The 19,040-nt window shown below is 35.8% G+C and overlaps 2 protein-coding genes across 2 annotated transcripts; one reads left to right on the top strand and one right to left on the bottom strand.

Moving 5' to 3' along the window:
* Positions 1-5,590: 5,590 nt before the first annotated feature.
* LOC129804233 (ionotropic receptor 75a-like) lies at positions 5,591-7,378 on the top strand. Its single transcript, XM_055851361.1, has 2 exons — positions 5,591-6,694; positions 6,746-7,378. Exons 1-2 carry the CDS (start codon positions 5,807-5,809, stop codon positions 7,109-7,111), a joined length of 1,254 nt encoding a protein of 417 aa, XP_055707336.1. The 5' UTR covers positions 5,591-5,806; the 3' UTR covers positions 7,112-7,378.
* On the bottom strand, positions 7,116-17,951 carry LOC129804232 (H(+)/Cl(-) exchange transporter 7). Its single transcript, XM_055851359.1, has 6 exons — positions 17,681-17,951; positions 17,336-17,621; positions 16,127-17,250; positions 15,548-16,066; positions 7,429-7,512; positions 7,116-7,356 (listed from the first exon to the last, which is right to left on the bottom strand). Exons 1-6 carry the CDS (start codon positions 17,741-17,743, stop codon positions 7,225-7,227), a joined length of 2,208 nt encoding a protein of 735 aa, XP_055707334.1. The 5' UTR covers positions 17,744-17,951; the 3' UTR covers positions 7,116-7,224.
* Between the last annotated feature and the right edge of the window lie 1,089 nt (positions 17,952-19,040).

Raw genomic sequence — 19,040 nt, 5'->3', positions numbered from 1 at the left:
ACTTCTTTTCAGGGAGTATAGCACCACAATAGTATTTACCAAAAGGAAAAATATTGAAACTTTTGGATTTGGTATTTAAAAGAAAAAAAAGTTCAAATTTTTTTTTTGGTAAAAACAAAAGTTTTTCACATTTTTAGTACATATACGCTATTTTTTTTTAAAAATGTTTTAGACTTTGATCACTTTACTTTTCGAAAAAAATACAGTACGACTCCAATAGAGTCAACACATGTCATGTCTGCAATATTCTAAGTTATTTTTCTTGTTGAAGTTACTATTTCACTCATTCAAAATTGACTCAGATTGTTACTCGACAAAAGTAGTTTAAAAGTTTGACATTAAATTTGAAATTTTACATATTTTTACATATTTTTCACTGTGTTTGAAATTTTTAGGAATTAATACTATCAGAGTCGTACTGGACTTTTTATTTATATATTTCGCAATAAAAGTCTAAAACATTTTCAAAATAGAGTATATGTGCCAAATATATGTTAAAGTTTTGTTTTTGACAAAAAAAAAATTTTTGGACTCTTTTTTTTAAATACCAAATCCAAAAGTTTCAATATTTTTCCTTTTGGTAAATACTATTGTGGTGCTATACTCCCTGAAAAGAAGTCTATCCATTTTTGAGTTTAACTACTCAATTGTTTTGGGGAATTTCCAAAAAAAAAAAATTAAGTAGTTCAACAAAAAAGTGGACCCTCTTTCTTTGAGGGAATGTAGTTTTTTATGTTAATAATATACTTTTTAATTTAAAAAAAAATCAAAAGTATGTCGATTTATGGTGTCTATACACTAGAATCAATTTTCATAAACAAATTGCCTTTTTTTTTATTTTGACGTTGCTTCCTACAATGATAGGGGAAAGTTTGGAGACGCCTTTAAAGAGAATAAAATTACATGTCAGATTTAAAAAAAAAAATAGCAAAAAATATCTTGGCCTCTTCCCGAAATAGAGCACTTTAAAATTTTTGTCAAAAATCACAAGTGAAATATGAAGCGCGTCACGCCATCTTTGAGACTGTGTATCTTGGGCTAAGAAATTTTCCGATGTAAAAGAAAAAATATGTATATATTTATTAAACTTATGCAATTTAGAAAAAGTATGAAAATATCCTGGATTTACCTCAACTTGAAAAGAAAAAGTCAAAATGTGTGAAATAATGAGGGTTTTCTCTAGTTGGCTGGGTGCTCATTTTTCGTTTGAACCTCTATTTCGAGGCTAAAAAATAATCTGAGCAAAAAGTTGTATATGAACAAAAATGTAGCTAATAAAATTCTCTATCAAACCCATAAATAAGATTGTTAAGAACAGTTTTAGTTTTCGAGATATTCTTGATCAAAGTTGCTACAAATTTCGATTTTTACATGTTTTCTGACATTTATGGGACTACAGCGCCCCTGGTGTCGGTTGTACGAACTTCATCTGTTCAGAGGATTTATCGGGCATCTAAAGGAGAACAAATTATTCCTTAGTGAGAAATAAATCGGTTCAGTAGATTCGGAGATATAGGCACCCAAGTATCAAAAAACGGAAAAAACCGTTTTTCGTAAATACCAGTCGCAAAATCCAAATGAAATCAAAATGATAAGTATTTTCGTAAATCATTTGACCCTAGCAATAGAAAAAGTAGCATGAGAACCCGGCGACAAAATCATCGTTGCACAGTGTTATTTATATTATTTGAGGTAGTGGACTAGCTATTAAAATATGATATTAGAATGGGCCAAATTCATTGAAAACGTATTAAAAGAAAATGAATTGTTCGAAGCTTGACCGTGGTGTCACATATAAGATTAATATTAATATTAAGAAAAGCCGGAAAGAGAGCTATATAGGCTATATAGTTTTCGAAATTCAAATGGAATATGACGTGTGTTAGAAAGAGTACACTCTAGTGAATTAATACGATGAGTAAGATATTACTGTTCGTATAAATAGTTTTCTGAATCGTCTGAATCTGAAACATATTAATTCTAGCACTTCGTGCACTTTTCGATTGTCTATGGTCTTGGTGTTATGCAAAACAGAGTGCAATGGATGATGATATAGTAAATTTGTGGGCTCTAGCCGTGATTGGAGTGGGAGTATACGCCTTCTGTGTAAGTTGCGGAATTCTTCAATCACCATCTTCTCCATTTCAATAGTCCACGCTACTTTTTCCATTTTTGTTTGACAGATTACTTGAAGAAAAAAACCTACACGTGCCAACTGTGATTCGGTCAGTTTTCGAGCTATGTAGTGCTGCCAACTTTGTACGCAGAGGGGAAATGCGAGAGAGAGAGGCAAGATAAAACAATTGCTATCTTTTTTTGCCATTCTCGCAGTTCAGAAAGTATTAATCTTAATATTAATCTTATATGTGACATGGCCATGAGTCGCCGAGGGTAGCGCGTTTTCCCATAAATCGTCATTGTCCTATTTTAATCCGATTTTGATGATTTAGTTGAGTTTAAGTGATTCACGTACAACTCATACACTTTTTATTAGTTTTTCAAATAATAAAGAAATGGAATCAAAAGTATCTTCAATTTTTTTATTTGAAACTTTTGAAGTATTCTAGAAGCTTTCTGCTTAAAATTTACCATAATTTCATTATACAATATCGATTTCTATAATCTCATTTTTTGCAAAGCATAAACATTTCCTCAAAAGTTGTCGAAAACGTTTCCAGATAGACTTTTTTCTTGGTAGAAACTGACTGAAACTAAGTATAATTAAAAATTGGAAAGTTTTAATAAAGAAATATGTTTTAAAATATATTTATTTAAATCGTAATGTTGATGAATCTGAGGGATTTCTTAAGCAAAAATTTTGGTAGGCACCAAAAAACCGCTTTGTACATTTTCTTTATTAAAATTAGGTAAAAAATCAATGTTTAAAAACCGATTTTGATTATTTTTGTCAGATGTAGAAAGCTTCATTAGGAAAAAAGTACCTTCGAAAATTTCAATTTTTCCCAAAGCTTTCAGCTATGCTCAGATCAGACTTCAAGCCTTCCTCATAATGGTCAAATTTTATCTTTTGACTTTGTAATATAGTCTGATGATATACAGGGTATGAGATTCGGAACACTGTACGGGGAAGTGGGGTACCCGGGATACCTTCAAATTTGGGCACCTTTGAGAGTTTTTTCTCTTATTTTTTAAATGGAACTGATTTCGTAAGCTAAAAGCACCAAGAAGACTTTCTTGAAGAAAATTCCAGTATGATCAAAAATTCAATATATTCAATAGAAGATGCTCTTTAGGGTCTCAAAAGTTTTTCTGTAGATTTTTTTTTCGATAATTTTACCAAAAAAATTAATAATGCGTCGATTTTGATTACTCTAGGGCAGATGCGAAAAGCTTGAAAGATTACCTAAAAGCTCTTCTAAGACAACTTTGTAGTTTTTGTTGAGAAAAGTTGTTCAAAATCTTCCACAAGGACCTCCCAGAAATCATTTTGAAGTTTATAAAATTAGATTTCGTACGACGTATCTTTAAAAGTAATCATTATGTCTCAGATACACCTTTTAGATCACGGTAATTTTATGAAATCAAAATTCACATCCCTTTCTTTCTCACGCGTTTTGCATATGTCATTCTTTCAGGTTCTAAATTCGATTGAGCTTAAATTGAATTTATTGTGATGTGTAAAATAAGAAGAAGAGTCTGAAAGAGTGAGATAGTTATATGCAAAACGTTTGAGAATGAAAGGGATGTTAATTTCGGTCACATGAAATTTTCCCGATCGAAAGGACTGCCAGGGCCATTACTAATCCATTTTAAATACTAAATTGAATGATATTGTTTTTTTTTGGAAAGCTTATAAAAGCTTCTACAAAAGGCATTTTAAGCCAGTATAAAAGCGCTTTTTTTCAGAAGAAAATGCCTTATAAGAACTAAAACTTAAGAGTTTTTGGATTATTTTTAATTTTATGTTTTCCATTTATTGAATATCGTATAGGAGAGGCGTCCTTGCTCCTTCCTCGCTACACCCTAGCACATAAATGCTTTCTTAAATGCAAATTTGAATTTATATTACAAAACAAATTCTCAATAAATGAATCAAAGGGCCTTGGTAGACTTAAGGATTAGCCGAGAGACGAGTTAGCGTAATTTTATTAGAAATAAGGTTAAAACTCAAGGGGTAACTTATTCCCATTTTTTCTGACAAGGGTTTCTGGTTTCTCGGGTTTTGCGATGCAATTTTTGGTATTTCTCGGGTTTCGCGATGCAGAAATTGGGTTTCTCGGGTTTTGCGATGCAATTTTTGGGTTTCTCGGGTTTCGCGATGCATTTTTTGGGTTTCTCGGGTTTCGCGATGCAGAAATTGGGTTTCTCGGGTTTCGCGATGCAATTTTTGAGTTTCTCGGGTTTCGCGATGCAATTTTTGGGTTTCTCGGGTTTCGCGATGCAGAAATTGGGTTTCTCGGGTTTCGCGATGCAATTTTTGAGTTTCTCGGGTTTCGCGATGCAATTTTTGGGTTTCTCGGGTTTCGCGATGCAGAAATTGGGTTTCTAGGATTTCGCGATGCAGAAATTGGGTTTCTCGGGTTTCGCGATGCAATTTTTGGGTTTCTCGGATTTCGCGATGCAGAAATTGGGTTTCTCGGGTTTCGCGATGCAATTTTTGGGTTTTTCGGGTTTCGCGATGCAATTTTTGGGTTTTTCGGGTTTCGCGATGCAATTTTTGGGTTTCTCGGGTTTCGCGATGCATTTTTGGGTTTCTCGGGTCTCGCGATGCAGAAATTGGGTTTCTCGGGTTTCGCGATGCAATTTTTGGGTTTCTCGGGTTTCGCGATGCAATTTTTGGGTTTCTCGGATTTCGCGATGCAGAAATTGGGTTTCTCTGGTTTCGCGATGCAGACACTGGGTTTCTCGGGTTTCGCGATGCAATTTTTGGGTTTCTCGGGTTTCGCGATGCAGACACTGGATTTCTCGGGTTTCGCGATGCAATTTTTGGGTTTCTCGGGTTTCGCGATGCAATTTTTGGGTTTCTCGGGTTTCGTGATGCAGAAATTGGGTTTCTCGGGTTTCGCGATGCAATTTTTGGGTTTCTCGGGTTTCGTGATGCAGAAATTGGGTTTCTCGGGTTTCGCGATGCAGACACTGGATTTCTCGGGTTTCGCGATGCAATTTTTGGGTTTCTCGGGTTTCGCGATGCAATTTTTGGGTTTCTCGGGTTTCGCGATGCACAAATTGGGTTTCTCGGGTTTCGCGATGCAGACACTGGGTTTCTCGGGTTTCGCGATGAATTTTTGGGTTTCTCGGGTTTCGCTATGCAATTTTTGGGTTTCTCGGGTTTCGCGATGCAGAAATTGGGTTTCTCGGGTTTCGCGATGCAATTTTTGGGTTTCTCGGATTTCGCAATGCAATTTTTGGGTTTCTCGGATTTCGCGATGCAAAAAGTGGGTTTCTCGCGTTTCGCGAAGCGTTTCTCTGACAATTGACGAGGGTTTCTCAATTTGAGTTACCCCTTGATAAAACTACATTTCCATCATTTTCCACTAAGCCGTCTCTCGGCTTAAGTCGTTAGTGTGTCTAGGACAAAAGGCTAAAAGGAGCTTTGTATTTTCTAAAATAGACGGACTTTTTTGCTGATCTTCCGGTTCTTGGAAGCAGTGAAGTGTTCATTTTGGATCCGGATGGTGAGAATTTCGTTGTGAAGCAAGTATACCGCTATCTTCTGGAAACTCCGATAATTTTTGAGACTTTTGGAATATGGAAAGCAAATGAAGGAGTTCTAGAGGATCTTAGGAGCACATCAATCACATCCAGAAGGCGTCAGAATACCCAGAGAGCTCTTTTAAAAGCTAGCATGGTGATTACTCACAACGATACCATCAATCATTTATCCGACTATAGAGACAAGCACATTGATACGATCACAAAGGTCAACTACATCCTGACCAATCACTTGATTGACTACGTGAATGCAACTGTTGAGTACTCAATTGTATCAACATGGGGATACTTCAATGGAAGCGCTTGGGATGGGATGATTGGGGAATTGGATAGGAATCTGGCTCATTTGGGAGCATCTCCCCTTTTCTACACAATTGATCGGATTCCAGTGATTCAGTACATTGCAATGACAACTCCCACGCGTTCTAAATTCGTCTTTCGCTCCCCAAAACTCTCCTTCACGGACAATGTCTTTATCTTGCCCTTTGAAACCCTGGTATGGTATTCTTTGATCGGTTTAATGGTCATTCTCATTCTCTTCCTTACCCTGGCCACGGCTATTGAGTGGAGAGCTGCACCCTCGCGTCCCCAGGACAATTTGACTCTCCGTCCACAAATTACAGAAGCTTTCATCCTGGTTTTTGGAGCTAGTTGCCAGCAAGGCTGTGCCCAAACCCCTCGTGGATTCTCCACCAAATGCATAACTCTCCTGACATTTGTCGCCCTCATGTTCCTCTATACCAGTTACTCAGCCAATATTGTTGCTCTCCTACAATCTCCCTCCACAAAGATCAAGACACTATCCGATCTCCTGGCATCTCGATTAAAATTCGGCGTAGATGATACGGTTTTCAATCGGTACTACTTCACCCATCAAACTGAACCCACGAGAAAAGCCATTTACGAGCAAAAAATCCTCCAAAAAGGAACAAATCCTGCATTTATGCCTCTTGAAAAGGGAGTCAGCCTCCTCCGGGGTGGACTCTTTGCCTTTCACATGGAAACAGGAGTTGGATACAAGGTAAGAGATTTCTGACCCCAAAATACCATTCGATAATCCCCAATCTTTCAGGTGGTTACAGAAACATTCTTCGAGAACGAGAAATGCGACCTACAGGAAATTCAATTTTACGAGCTTATCGATCCCTGGTATGCCATCCAGAAGAACTCCTCCTTCAAGGAGGTCTTCAAGATTGGACTTTTCCGGATGCAGGAGCACGGACTGCAAGAGCGCGAGAATTCATTGTTGTACACTAAAAAACCCCGATGCCAGGGAGTGGGTGGGAATTTCATCACCGTGAGCCTTGTGGACATTCAACCGGCAATGTTAATCCTCGCATGGGGAATAGTGATTAGTCTAGGAGTTTTTGGCATAGAATTCGGCTTAGAAAAGCTCACTAAAAAGCTTAAGATTTCAATGAAATGTTGCAAAAAGTAATAAGTTTTTAAATAATTGTTTTAATTTAATGGAAAAATACCAGTTCAAAATACATGATTTTCTTCAAGACGAGAAGGAAGATTTCTCTGAAGATCACTTACCAATCGCTGATTTCAGTGATTGTGGCTTTTCAGAAAATCTTTGCGCGTTATAATTCCCACAACTTCATTATTAACACTGACAACTGGCAAATGACGAAGCCCCAGAGCACGGAATAGTTGAAAAATCCTAGGCACTGAAGTATCCTGTGAAAATGTAAAGAAAAATATGAAAATAAATTCACAATCATAGTGATCTTCGAGATATTTGTTCCTTACTTTGGTCACCGAATGCGGAGAAGGTTTCATGAACATCTTTAAATCCACCGTGTAATCTACTTTGTTCAAGTTCAATTTAACTTGCTGCAAGGAAAAAGATGAACAAGCTAATATTGGATATCTGGGTAACATCAAACGTATTCAAAATTGTCATAAACATTTTTAGTCGGTAAAGATAAATCGAAATTGTAAGATATTCCATTTTGTTCAGTAAAATATTCAAATTTGATCTATAACTTAAAATTGATTACAGGCTACAATGGGATAATTTTGAACAGAATTTAATTTTGAATTTTAATGGCGCTGGCACACCTTTTCAATTGAGTGAATTTCAACCGATTGAAATTTTATCTCTTACTCTCTCAAACTGAAATCAGATATGGGTGTCTCTTTCTGTCAAATGAAATTTCAATTTCAATTTCAATTTTCATTTGACAGAAAGAGACACATATATCTTATTTCGCTTTGAAAGAGTAAGAGGTAAAATTTCAATCGATTGAAATTCACTCAATTGAAAAGGTGTGCCAGCACCGCCAGCACCATAAGATTGTCTCACTGATGTTTCACATGGGTAAAAGCAATAAAGACCACGTAGAAGTACTATTTCCTTCTCCTTTTATCCTTGCTCATCTGAAACAGTAAAGGAATCTCGAAATTCAAAATTCGGTTCTATAAAAAATTTCCCCCTTATTGTACTCTAAATCTCTTTAAATCATGTCTGAAGTATTTGACAAAAATTTTCCACAATTTCTAAGTGTTAAAGACTTTACAGTTTCTTGTTTCATTTAAAAATTTTCATTTGAATCAAACTTATCCGCCCTTCTAACTTGTTATTTTAAGCTAAATTATGAAATATCAAAAAACAGATTTTTTTCTAGTTATTTATCATCATTTTATACACATCTATTTACCAGAGACAACTTTTTAAATGTCCAAACACACCATTGGCCTCTCAAATTACATAAACTAAAAAATAAAAATATAGCCGGTGTATTAGGTGAGATTCTTAACAATCTCACCTACTATAATCCTAACAAAATTTCATGTCGTCCGATCGACCTCAAACTTGGCCAAAATGTGTTTCGCCACTTCCTGATCACGAATATATATGTGGCTATTTTACGTTCCCGGTCGGCCGGCCGGCCGCTCTTTGGAGCTTAATAGCTCCTAAACTAAAAAAGATATCGACTTGCGGTTTTCGGCAAAGGTTATATATCGGGTGAAAATTGCAACTTGGTACATTGACCCCCCACCCCCCACCCCTCCTTCCGCCATTTTGAAGACCCCCCTTTTTTTGTTTTCTCAATAGCTCCGCCCCTATGGCATTCAGCGGACTCAAATTTTAGTATGTTATAGCTGGGCCTTAGAGCTTTCCATCCATACCAAACTTAAGGTCCCCCGACCCCCCTGACCCGAGCTATAAGGGTCCAAAAAAAATTTCTTAAAATGGCCATAACTCCGGTTCTAATTGTCAGAATTTAAAAAGTGAGGGCTTTTTGGAAAGCTCTCGTGAAATGCCACTTCCCCTTCTAACATCGCAAGTCCATAAAACCACCGCTAGGGGCGCTATTATTAAAAAGAAAATTTTTAAATCTTATAAGTTAAATAACTCAAAAATTCCATTGTGCATCGGGCTGAAATTTTAGTATGTTGTAGCCGTTGATTATACCTATCAAACAAAAAAAACCTTAAGTCGATCCATAACCCTTGACCCGAGCTATAAGGGGTCAAAGTTCGAACATTGACCGGCCTCTACAGTGGGTGTCAATAGTTTGTTGCCTAATGCATGTTTGAGAAATCAAGTGAAAAAAATTATAGAAAAAATTACTTTTACAAATTTTGCTTTTTGCAGTTGAGTTCCTTGTAATCCGTAGATATTATTTATATTTTTCAAAAAAAAAAATTAATTTTATTTCATATCAAAAATAATTGTTTTCCAAAAGTTGGTCATTTTTGAAAAATCAAAAGTTTGTTGCCTCATTTAAAAAACTAATTTGAAATGATCAAAACATGCAACCAACTTAATGTAAACCGGTTACGTTTTGGGTTAATGTCATTTGAGAGGCAAATGGTGCGTTTGGACATTTTTAAAGTTGTCAATGGTAAATATATGTATATAAAAGTGATTATAGAAAACAAGAAATAATCTGTTTTTTGATAATTTATAATTTAGGTTAAAAATGGCAAATAACAAAAAGTTAAAAGGTGGGAAGTCGTCCAGAGATACTGCCGGAATGAATCTGCGTCGTTAATTGCCAAATTTTGTAGAAAATCACTAAAGATTACACATAAAATATTCAAATATTATATAAATGAGGTACGAGTACATCTGAAAAACGCTACTGGCAGACCTAGGGTATCGACTCAGAGGGGTGATAACAGCATTGTAAGTATCTCTGATAGTGACCCAATGATGTCTGCTTCATAAATTAAAAGACAGTTGGTTACTGAAGGAACACAGGTCCCTACAGTTGCAAAAACCAGCTCATATTGAAAGAAAATGGTAAGAATGTTTGGGTGGCTCTCAATATTCCATTGGTTAGCTAGTTTAATCTGGATAAAATATTGTAGTTTTACTTGTTTAACATGTTTCAAGTAATTCTACAACCTTTTATTCAGATTGATCTTGTTTACCAATGGAATATTGAGAGCCACCCAAACATTCTTACCATTTTCTTTCAATATGAGCTCGTTTTTGCAACTGTAGGGACCTGTGTTCCTTCAGTAACCAACTGTCTTTTAATTTATGAAGCAGACATTATTGGGTTACTATCAGAGATACTTACAATGCTGTTATCAACCCTCTGAGTCGATACCCTAGGTCTGCCAGTAGCGTTTTTCAGATGTACTCGTACCTCATTATTATCATATTTGAATATTTTATGTATAACCTTTAGTGATTTTCTATAAAATTTGGCAATTAACGACGCAGATTCATTCCGGCAGTATCTCTGGATAATTTCCCACCTTTTAACTCCGTCTAACATGCCATTTTAACCTAATTTATGAATTATCAAAAAACAGATTATTTCTTGTTATTTATTATCACTTTTAAACACATGTATTTATCATATACAACTTTAGATATGTCCAAATGCACCATTTGCCTCTGAAATGACATAAACTCAAAATATGGTCGGTTTATTTTAAGTTAGTTGCATGTTTTTGACCCTTTTGAGTAACTTTTCAAATGAGGCAACAAACTTTTGATTTTTCAAAAATGAACAACTTTTGTAAAACAATAATTTTTTATATGAAATAAAATGCAATATTTTTTTCGAAATATATAAATAAGATCTACGGATAACAGGCTACTAATTTGCAAAAAGAAAAATTTTAAAAAGTAATTTTTTCTATCATTTTTTGCACCTGGTTTTCCGAACATACGTGAGGCAACAAACTTTTGACACCCACTGTATCTCCGGTTCTAACTAACATAGCGACCTAAATTTTACCTTTTTGGTTTCGTCTCGATGAGCACTTTCAAATGGAAGTTCAAAAAGTCACCACAGGTGGCGCTGTGATAGCGTCAAAATTCATCGAAATTCAAAGTCACTTTTCTCAAAAACGGCATTGTGCAAGTTAATGAAATTTTAGTATGTTGTAGTCCAGTCTAGGACGTTTCCAAAATGGTGCGTATGTGCGCTGTGGTTAAAACAGAACCGGAGATATGAGGGGTCAAAGTTCACAAAATTCAAAAAATCATATCTCCGGTTCTATGTAACCGATTTTGATGAATGAGGGCTTAAACGAAAGATCTCACCAAATACTACAACTTTCTAGAATATTTGAACTTCGTGAGACCAACACCAGGGGCGCCACAGTCGAAAAACCAATTTCAATATCACATAACCTCAATTATCTCGACTGTCGCTGAACCGATTTTGATGATTACTTCGACATAATTGTAGAGCACATTTGTCTCTACATTTCGTCCATACATCATTTTCCACTCAGACTACGCTATCACTCAGATTTTGCCGTTTAAGTGTGAAAAATTGATTTTTCCCATAATAACGCTTTGAAATCACTCAGATGCAAATTTGACTGCCTATACTCCACCAAGACACTTAAAATAGGGTTTTAAATGGAAAGTCCCACAAAATACAACAATTCTTTGATATAGTTGAAGTTCAACAAATGACTACTTGGGGTACTCTGGATGAAAAAACGAGTTAAGAAACAAAAAACCTCGCTTATCTTGGCTTCTGAGTAATCGATGAGATCATGTTCTATGGGAAAATTATAGAGTACATTCTGGTCTACATTTCACCAATATATTACTTTTGTGCCAGTTCATCCCAATCCTTGATATTTTGGTTCAAATACAAAACTTGTATAATTTCACGAATTTGATTCAAGATAACTGAATGGCGTCTCCCAACTTCAGCTCCAAATCGAATTTGCATGCACTCCGAGTTAGCTCACGTTAAGAATCTCACCTACATAAGCCGGTTAGGATTATCTGTCCCTTTTAAGTTAGTTGCATGTTCAAATGAGGCAACAAACTTTTGACGCATGAAAAATGAACAACTTTTGGAAAATAATTATTTTTTTTTTATATGTAATCAAATGAAATATTTTTTCGAAATACATAAATAAGATCTACGGATTGCAGGTAACTAATTTGCAAAAAGAAAAATTGGAAAAAGTAATTTTTTCTATCATTTTTTGCACCTGATTTACCGAACATACATGAGGCAACAAACTTTTGACACCTACTGTATATTATTGTTTTGCAACATGATAATGCCCAACGCACAATAACTCTTGTTTAGTAAACATGTTTTTGACATTTCAATAAGAGTGAGTGAGATCTAGATCTAGTCATCTCGCTCATTCTCATGGGAAATTTTGAAAACATGTTTACAAACAAAAGTTATTGTGCGTTTCATAGAAAACAATTGAAATGACACGAATACTGCGCAGAATGAGTAAAAATGGTCGATTTCTGTGAATTAAGCGAAATTGATAAAAAGCAGACTTCAAGAGTGATGATAAATTCCCTAATATCGACCGTGAATGCCACAGATCGTGAAATATACCTAATTTTAAAATATACCTAATGTACCTTCGAATTATACAAAAAAAATCACGTTTTCATACCTGACCCGAACCCTATTCGTTAAAAATCAGTCTGATTGACACGTTCAGCTTCATTAACCCTAAGACCGTCTCAAGACGGTTTTCACAAAAATCACATTTGCTGCGATTACAAAGTTTTTATTTATTTAAAAATAGTATAGTGTCCTCGGTAATAAGTATTACTAATACCTTATGAAAGTTTGAACTCATTTTGACTCTTCGTTTAGTTGCTATACCCAGTTTTGTGTGACAGGTCAGAGAAAAAGCAACAAAAAATACTTGTGCAAAAAAAACTCATTTCCAATTTCCATAAATTTTTTACTGAAAGATATGTCATTCTACTTTGTATATTTTATTTAAAAAAATTGAAAAAACTAAAAATGTGAATTTTAGAAGCAAAAAGAGTTTCAAAAAAAATTTATATTTTTTTAGACCTTTTTTTTATTTTATTAGACCTAGCGCCTAAACTAAAAGCAATGGATGGATGGATGGTTTTTTCGACTTTATTGGATCATAATTATCCTAGAAAACATTTTCTTAAAACTTTTTTCGCATATTAAAGAAAACACTGTTAGAGGGTTAACGTCTAATTCTAAAAATTCTAAACGTTTTTTTTTTCATAAACATTATCATTTTTTAGATAATTATAGAACATTCATCCATAAAAAACGTTCAAAATTTGCTTATTTTACTATACGAGAGCGTCAAAAATCAATTTTTCTAACTTTTTAGAGAAAAAATAATATGGCCATAATAGGCAAAAAGAATTTTTGAAACACCGGTGTCCTTATCGGCCTTAAAGGGTTAAAACCCCTCCTTGAAAGTTATTAATTCAACAGTATAATTTTGTTAACCCTTTAAGGACGATTGGGTCACCCGCGACCCATAGAGAAAATAATTTTTCCTGACTACCTGAAGTTATTTCTTTCTAATGTTTGTATCTAATTACAAAGTAGAAAGATGTAGGAATCTAGAATATTTTTTGCAAATCTCCAGCTATTTGCTATATAAAAAATATTTGAGCTCAAAAATGATGAATTTTCAAATTTTCACGTTGGTGCTTGAATTTTAATATTTTTAATATTTCTAATTTTTTTTTAAGCAAAAAGCTCTTGGGACTAGAAACTATAATAACTATACATAATATTTCTCAACAAAGTAAAAATTATAGTTTATTGGTATTTTCAGGAAAGCTTCATAATTTTCATGGGTCATATATGACCCAATTGTCCCTAAAGGTAAAAAACACCGAATTTGTCTCTAGTGGATTTACCAAGATTTGAGGTTAGACTGTTTCATGTTTTTGTGTATGTGTGCGCAAAATAATTAATTATTCGTGTAATATAGTGTGATATCAATAAGCTGAGATTTCTTGTGCAATACTGACTGAAGAAGGTAATATTTTGATAATTTACGAAATACTTCTACGTATATGTTGTAAATTCATAACTTTTTACTCTTGTAGATGACTTCAAAAATGGAAAAAAAATCATGATCAATGAACCCGAAATCATCCACATATTATGCCCGGAAGATAGCGATGATGCCGACAATCTTGTCCTGAACGAAAGCGACATAATATATTTGGAACAAGACGTGGATGAAATGGACTTTGAAGTCTTCATCGAGAATGCATTAACTCCGGAAGAACTCCCGGATCAACAGCAATGTGCAACTGTACGTTTGAAATTCCCAAAGACAAACAACATTGCACCTACCCATTACCATCAAACATGTTTCGAAGAAAACTGAGGTACACATGGTACTATCAGAAAAAAGTATTATAAGACCAATTCTGTTTGTGAGGCATGCGACATTTATCTCTGTGTTACCTTACCAGTATGCAAAATTTGTTTCGATGAATATCATAAAAATTAAAAATTAAGTAAACAATAATACATTTTTTCATAAAAATTATTGCTTTTGTGTACAAGTCTTCAAGAGTCTTTGAGACCAAAAATTGAATGAGATTTTTTAAAATAAATTTTTGATTTTTTTAATTTTTACTCGTACTCTAAATATTTTTTTTTTACTATTACAAATAAATTCAAGTTATTTATCTTTCAAAAATAACAGAGCAAACGAGTAAACTAGTCATCTGGAAAATTTTGTGCTTTTTTACCTTTAAGGACGAGGGTTAAAAGGTTAAAAACCCTCCTTGAAAGTTATTAATTCAACAGTATAATTTGTTAAACCACTTATAAATGGTCTAATAATTTTAAATATTAAAATAAAATCTTAAAAAAAAATTGTTTAGTAAATCAAACTTCAAATTTAGCGATTTTTCATTTTCGGAGGACCCCCCATAAGTCGACCCAAGGATCGTTAAATTGCCCCTCATTTTCCCCCCACCCCTCCTCTTCCCCTCCAAAATCATGTTTTTTGGGATTGCTCGAAAGCGCGTCGTGCGTTTTTTTTTTTATTTTTGGATATGTTTTAGAGATTACCCAGGCGGACATTTCGCCCTTATACGAAAATACCGTTGAATAATTCCTAATAACGGTTTTTCAAGGACAAAAGTTAAAAAGGCTCTAGAGAGCGCATTTCTCATCTGAATGGTATCAGGTTGGCCTCGTTGGAAAGGTCTTGGAATTTTCTATAAAACTGAACCGGTTTTAATCGGTTCTAAACGGGTTCTAAACCGGTTCATAACCGATAACTAATTTTTATCCGAAAATGAATCCTATTACTTTTAAAACTGTTTTGGGGAATCTTTTGAGAGATTTATGAATCGGTTCAAATCGGTTGAGAAACGGTAAACGGTAAATGATGCGAAAGTACTTTTGCGGTATAGCATCTAAGGGCCTTGACAGACTTGAGGATTAGCCGAGAGACGACTTAGCGTAATTATATTAAAAATAATGGTTAAACCACATTTCTATCATTTTCTATTAAGCCGTCTCTCGGCTTAAGTCTTAAGTGTGTCAAGGACCTAAGTCACGAATTCGAGCACTTTTTTTTTAAATTTAATGAGTTTTTCAATGAGTTGAAGTTCTGAAATCTCTGTTTGTACAAAAAAAGAAATCTTTCTTACCTCGATCGAAGGATACCGCGGATATTCGTTCCTGAAGGTCTCTATGGACACCTCATCCTCCCAGAACTTCTTCTTCTCATCATACAGGCTTCTCATGAGAATCACCACGAGCTGCCATCTTAGAATCAATCCTCGGAGACAACCACGATCATCCACCACGGGAAAACCGTTGAAGGAGTAATTCTTGAGGATATCATAGATGAATTTTGCCTTCTCTCTCAGCTTAATCGTTACGACTGGCGTATTCATAATATCAAATGCATTGAGGTTTTGGTAAGTGGGATTGAGAGACCATGGGAGCATTGGAACACGCCAGACTGCAATCTGAGTATCATAGATGCCCTCATTGAAATAATCTCCAACCCATTTAGCCGTAATTAGCGTCACAATCAGAGGAAATCCGAAAGTAATGTTGCCTGTGGCTTCAATTAGAATCACACTGAGGCTTATTGTCATCCTTAGGACACCACCGAGTTGAGCAGCAGCCCCAATGAGGGCATACTTTCCGGGATGAAGATCCTGGAAGATAAAAAGCTGAGGAAGCTGAAAAGGATTGGGAGAGGGTTCTTTTTTACTAACCACCGTTGGAAGGAGAGTTGAGATTGTCATTCCTGTGAGTCGTCCCCAAGCAGCTCCAACAAGAAGGGTTGGAATGAAGATTCCCAGAGAAACATTGAGACCAAAGGTGAAGCACGAGAGAGGATAGTAAATAAGTACAAAGAGAGCTAATGAGAGGATTTTGTGGGATCCAGGAGGATCATGGAATAGGCTCTTAACACTGGCTTCTGGAGTTTGGAACCAGAGAGCTGCCATGGCATTGTACTCATTGTCCTCACAGAAGAGTTGAACAGGGTACTTGATGGGATCATTTCCGAGGGGTTTGCAGTCATTCAGGGTGTACATGAGGATGCACCCAAAAGTGGCACTTAGAGCAGCTATTAGAAGAGCATCGAGCACTTTTCCCCATTTTTGCTTCACATTTTTCATCCGGAAGATATTCAATTTGATATTGATGTAATTCCAGAGGGCACCTAGAAGACCCCCAATAACTCCCATTCCAACGAAAATGAACAATTCCAGGTAGGTGAAGGGTAGAGGTTCAAATTTGCCCAGATTGAAGAGACCTGGGTAGACCAATCCGGACTGCCCGTAATAAGTGGATAGAACGATGTTCAGGGTGAAAGAACTAATGACAGAGGCCACCATTGTGCGCCAGATGAGACTCTGATTCCAGAAACTTGCTACTTCTTCGAGAGAAAAGATCACTCCACCAATTGGAGCACCAAAAGCTGCAGCTACTCCTGCTGCAGCCCCACCTACAACAAAATCCCTCTTCTCATGGTCATCCCGGAAATATCTGAGTACTCCAAAGTCCATATTGAAGGTTGTACTCTTTCCCTGGGATATACCAGCTGCTATGATGGCACCAGAATGAATCATGGGACCTTCCTTTCCACCAGCAAGACCCCCAATTACCGATGTTGCCACACCGACAACTTTCACAGCCAGTGTCTTAATCCGAATCAATCTGGGAATTTTTATCCCGTTTAAATAGCATTTTACCTGAGGGATTCCACTACCACCAGCCATGGGCTCAACATAAGTCACAAGAACTGCTCCAATTAGCACGGGAAGTATATTGAGCAACATCCAGTAGATGTAGGGAATTGATAGATCGCCATTTATCACATTTCCGTCAACAGCTACCCAATGAAATCAAGTTGCATATAATTAGAAAAGTCCAACCTTATCTCCGGATGAGTCATCCGAAAGAAAAAAAAAACTTACAGTGCTTGAGAAAATTGTACTTGAGATCGCTGAATTGATCAATAAGAATATTAATGAGGCAAGCTACAAGTGCTGTTAAGATCCCAATTGATATGAATATCAACCATCTGAAGAAATCTTTCCAAAATTCAAAATTTTGGGGTCTCTTGTGACGATCTTCCTTCCACAGATCATTTTCGATCACCTCGTAATCGAGACTCTCGTAAATGGACTTGGTTGGAGGCCTCTCTGGTCGCACAAATACCGGAATTTGTGTGTTTATCTCCACATGATTAATCGATGGTTCCTACAGTAGTCCTTTCAGTAAGGAAATTCCGGAGGAGCAAACGGAAAAAGGGGACTTACCTCATCAATGAGGAGTTCTTCATCAGATTCATCAGGCTGCAGACGCTGATTTTTGGGATGCATTTTTCCACAAGATTTCCTCAAGAATTTTGCACTACACTATGAGGAAATGATTCTCGGTGGTTCATAGAAGCCCCTTGCTGAAAATTATTCACTATCGCCTTTGAGGAATACAATAAAAAAGCCCTTTTTAAAGACCCATAGAAAAACCCATTGTTTGGATTGCAAGACGTCAAAAAACATGGCGAAATGGGGAATCACCCCGTATCAGTTGGAATTTCGCCGCTTTTCGCCTAGAGATGTGCGCCAAGGCAATTTTAGCCGCTCGGCGCGTGCCGCCGGGATTTTTGCTTAGCCGCCGTCGCCAAATATTTAATGCGTGCCGCCAGCCGCCGTCGCCAGTTCTTTTTTAGCGCGCTGTGGCGAATTTTGTTTATACAGTGCCCGCTTTCTAATCCGGATAATTGGGAGACAATATGACAGATGTCCGCTTCGTAATCCGGATGGATTTTTTGAATTTGTTCAACGTCTCGAAAATATAATACAAAGTTTTTTTTTCTAGAATTAGAAAAAAAACCTAGAACCTTTTTTTCTAGAATTAAGAAGCTTTAAAGAAGTTTAAAAAGACATAATTAGAGAATTCTATGCTATTATACTTCATTTATTAAACAAAAACATCACAGGAAAATTCATTTTCATTTCTGAATACTCGTGCATACATAACTTCAAAATGATTTTAAATGTAGCCGTCGATAACTCGTCCGGATTACGGCGATCCGGATTAGAGAGCGGACACTGTACATGTCTTGTCCAATGATATCCTTGTAAACAAATTGGTTTATATTGCCTGATGATTGACATACAGACCATATGAATAAAATAAAGGTTTTGCGCTCATATGGTTTCGAGCATTATTCGAAAAGCCAGGATTATATTGAAGATCATAGAGATGGTCTGCTATCTTTTATTTCAGTAAACCGGCACTAAGACCTTCATATTCCAGCAGGATAATGCTCGCATCCATGTGAGCGCAAAACCTTTATTTTGGATCCGAGCTCAGAATATTAAAATCTTGGCGTGACCACCTGACCTCTTGAACTCCTGACTTCAATTCAATTGAGAATATTTGGGGGATTCTTGATTGCCATATTTTCGCCGATATTCGCCAATACACTTACGGTTTGGAGTTAAAATCTGCAATTTTGGATGCCTGGAACAAGCCTGAAGATAAGTTCATAGAAAATTTAATCGATAGTATGCCCAATCACATTCTTGAAATACTTCAGAAAAACGTTGGAATCACTAATTTTAAAGACTTGCATAAAAATTATCTCGAATAATAACATTACAAAAGAATTTA

The sequence above is a fragment of the Phlebotomus papatasi genome, chromosome 2, assembly GCF_024763615.1.
Source record: "Phlebotomus papatasi isolate M1 chromosome 2, Ppap_2.1, whole genome shotgun sequence".
NCBI lineage: Eukaryota > Metazoa > Arthropoda > Insecta > Diptera > Psychodidae > Phlebotomus > Phlebotomus papatasi.
This window is presented reverse-complemented; position numbering and strand designations above follow the sequence as displayed.

What these genes read in the sequence shown, in the direction of transcription:
- LOC129804233 (XM_055851361.1), top strand. Translation starts at nt 5,807, where the DNA reads ATGGTGATTACTCACAACGATACCATCAATCATTTATCCGACTATAGA. An exon ending in AAACAGGAGTTGGATACAAG is followed by an intron (nt 6,695 to 6,745) that starts GTAAGAGATTTC and finishes CCAATCTTTCAG; the next exon opens with GTGGTTACAGAAACATTCTT.
- LOC129804232 (XM_055851359.1), bottom strand. Translation starts at nt 17,743, where the DNA reads ATGCATCCCAAAAATCAGCGTCTGCAGCCTGATGAATCTGATGAAGAA. An exon ending in GTACAATTTTCTCAAGCACT is followed by an intron (nt 17,251 to 17,335) that starts GTAAGTTTTTTT and finishes TTCATTGGGTAG; the next exon opens with CTGTTGACGGAAATGTGATA. An exon ending in CGCGGTATCCTTCGATCGAG is followed by an intron (nt 7,513 to 15,547) that starts GTAAGAAAGATT and finishes TTTTCCTTGCAG; the next exon opens with CAAGTTAAATTGAACTTGAA.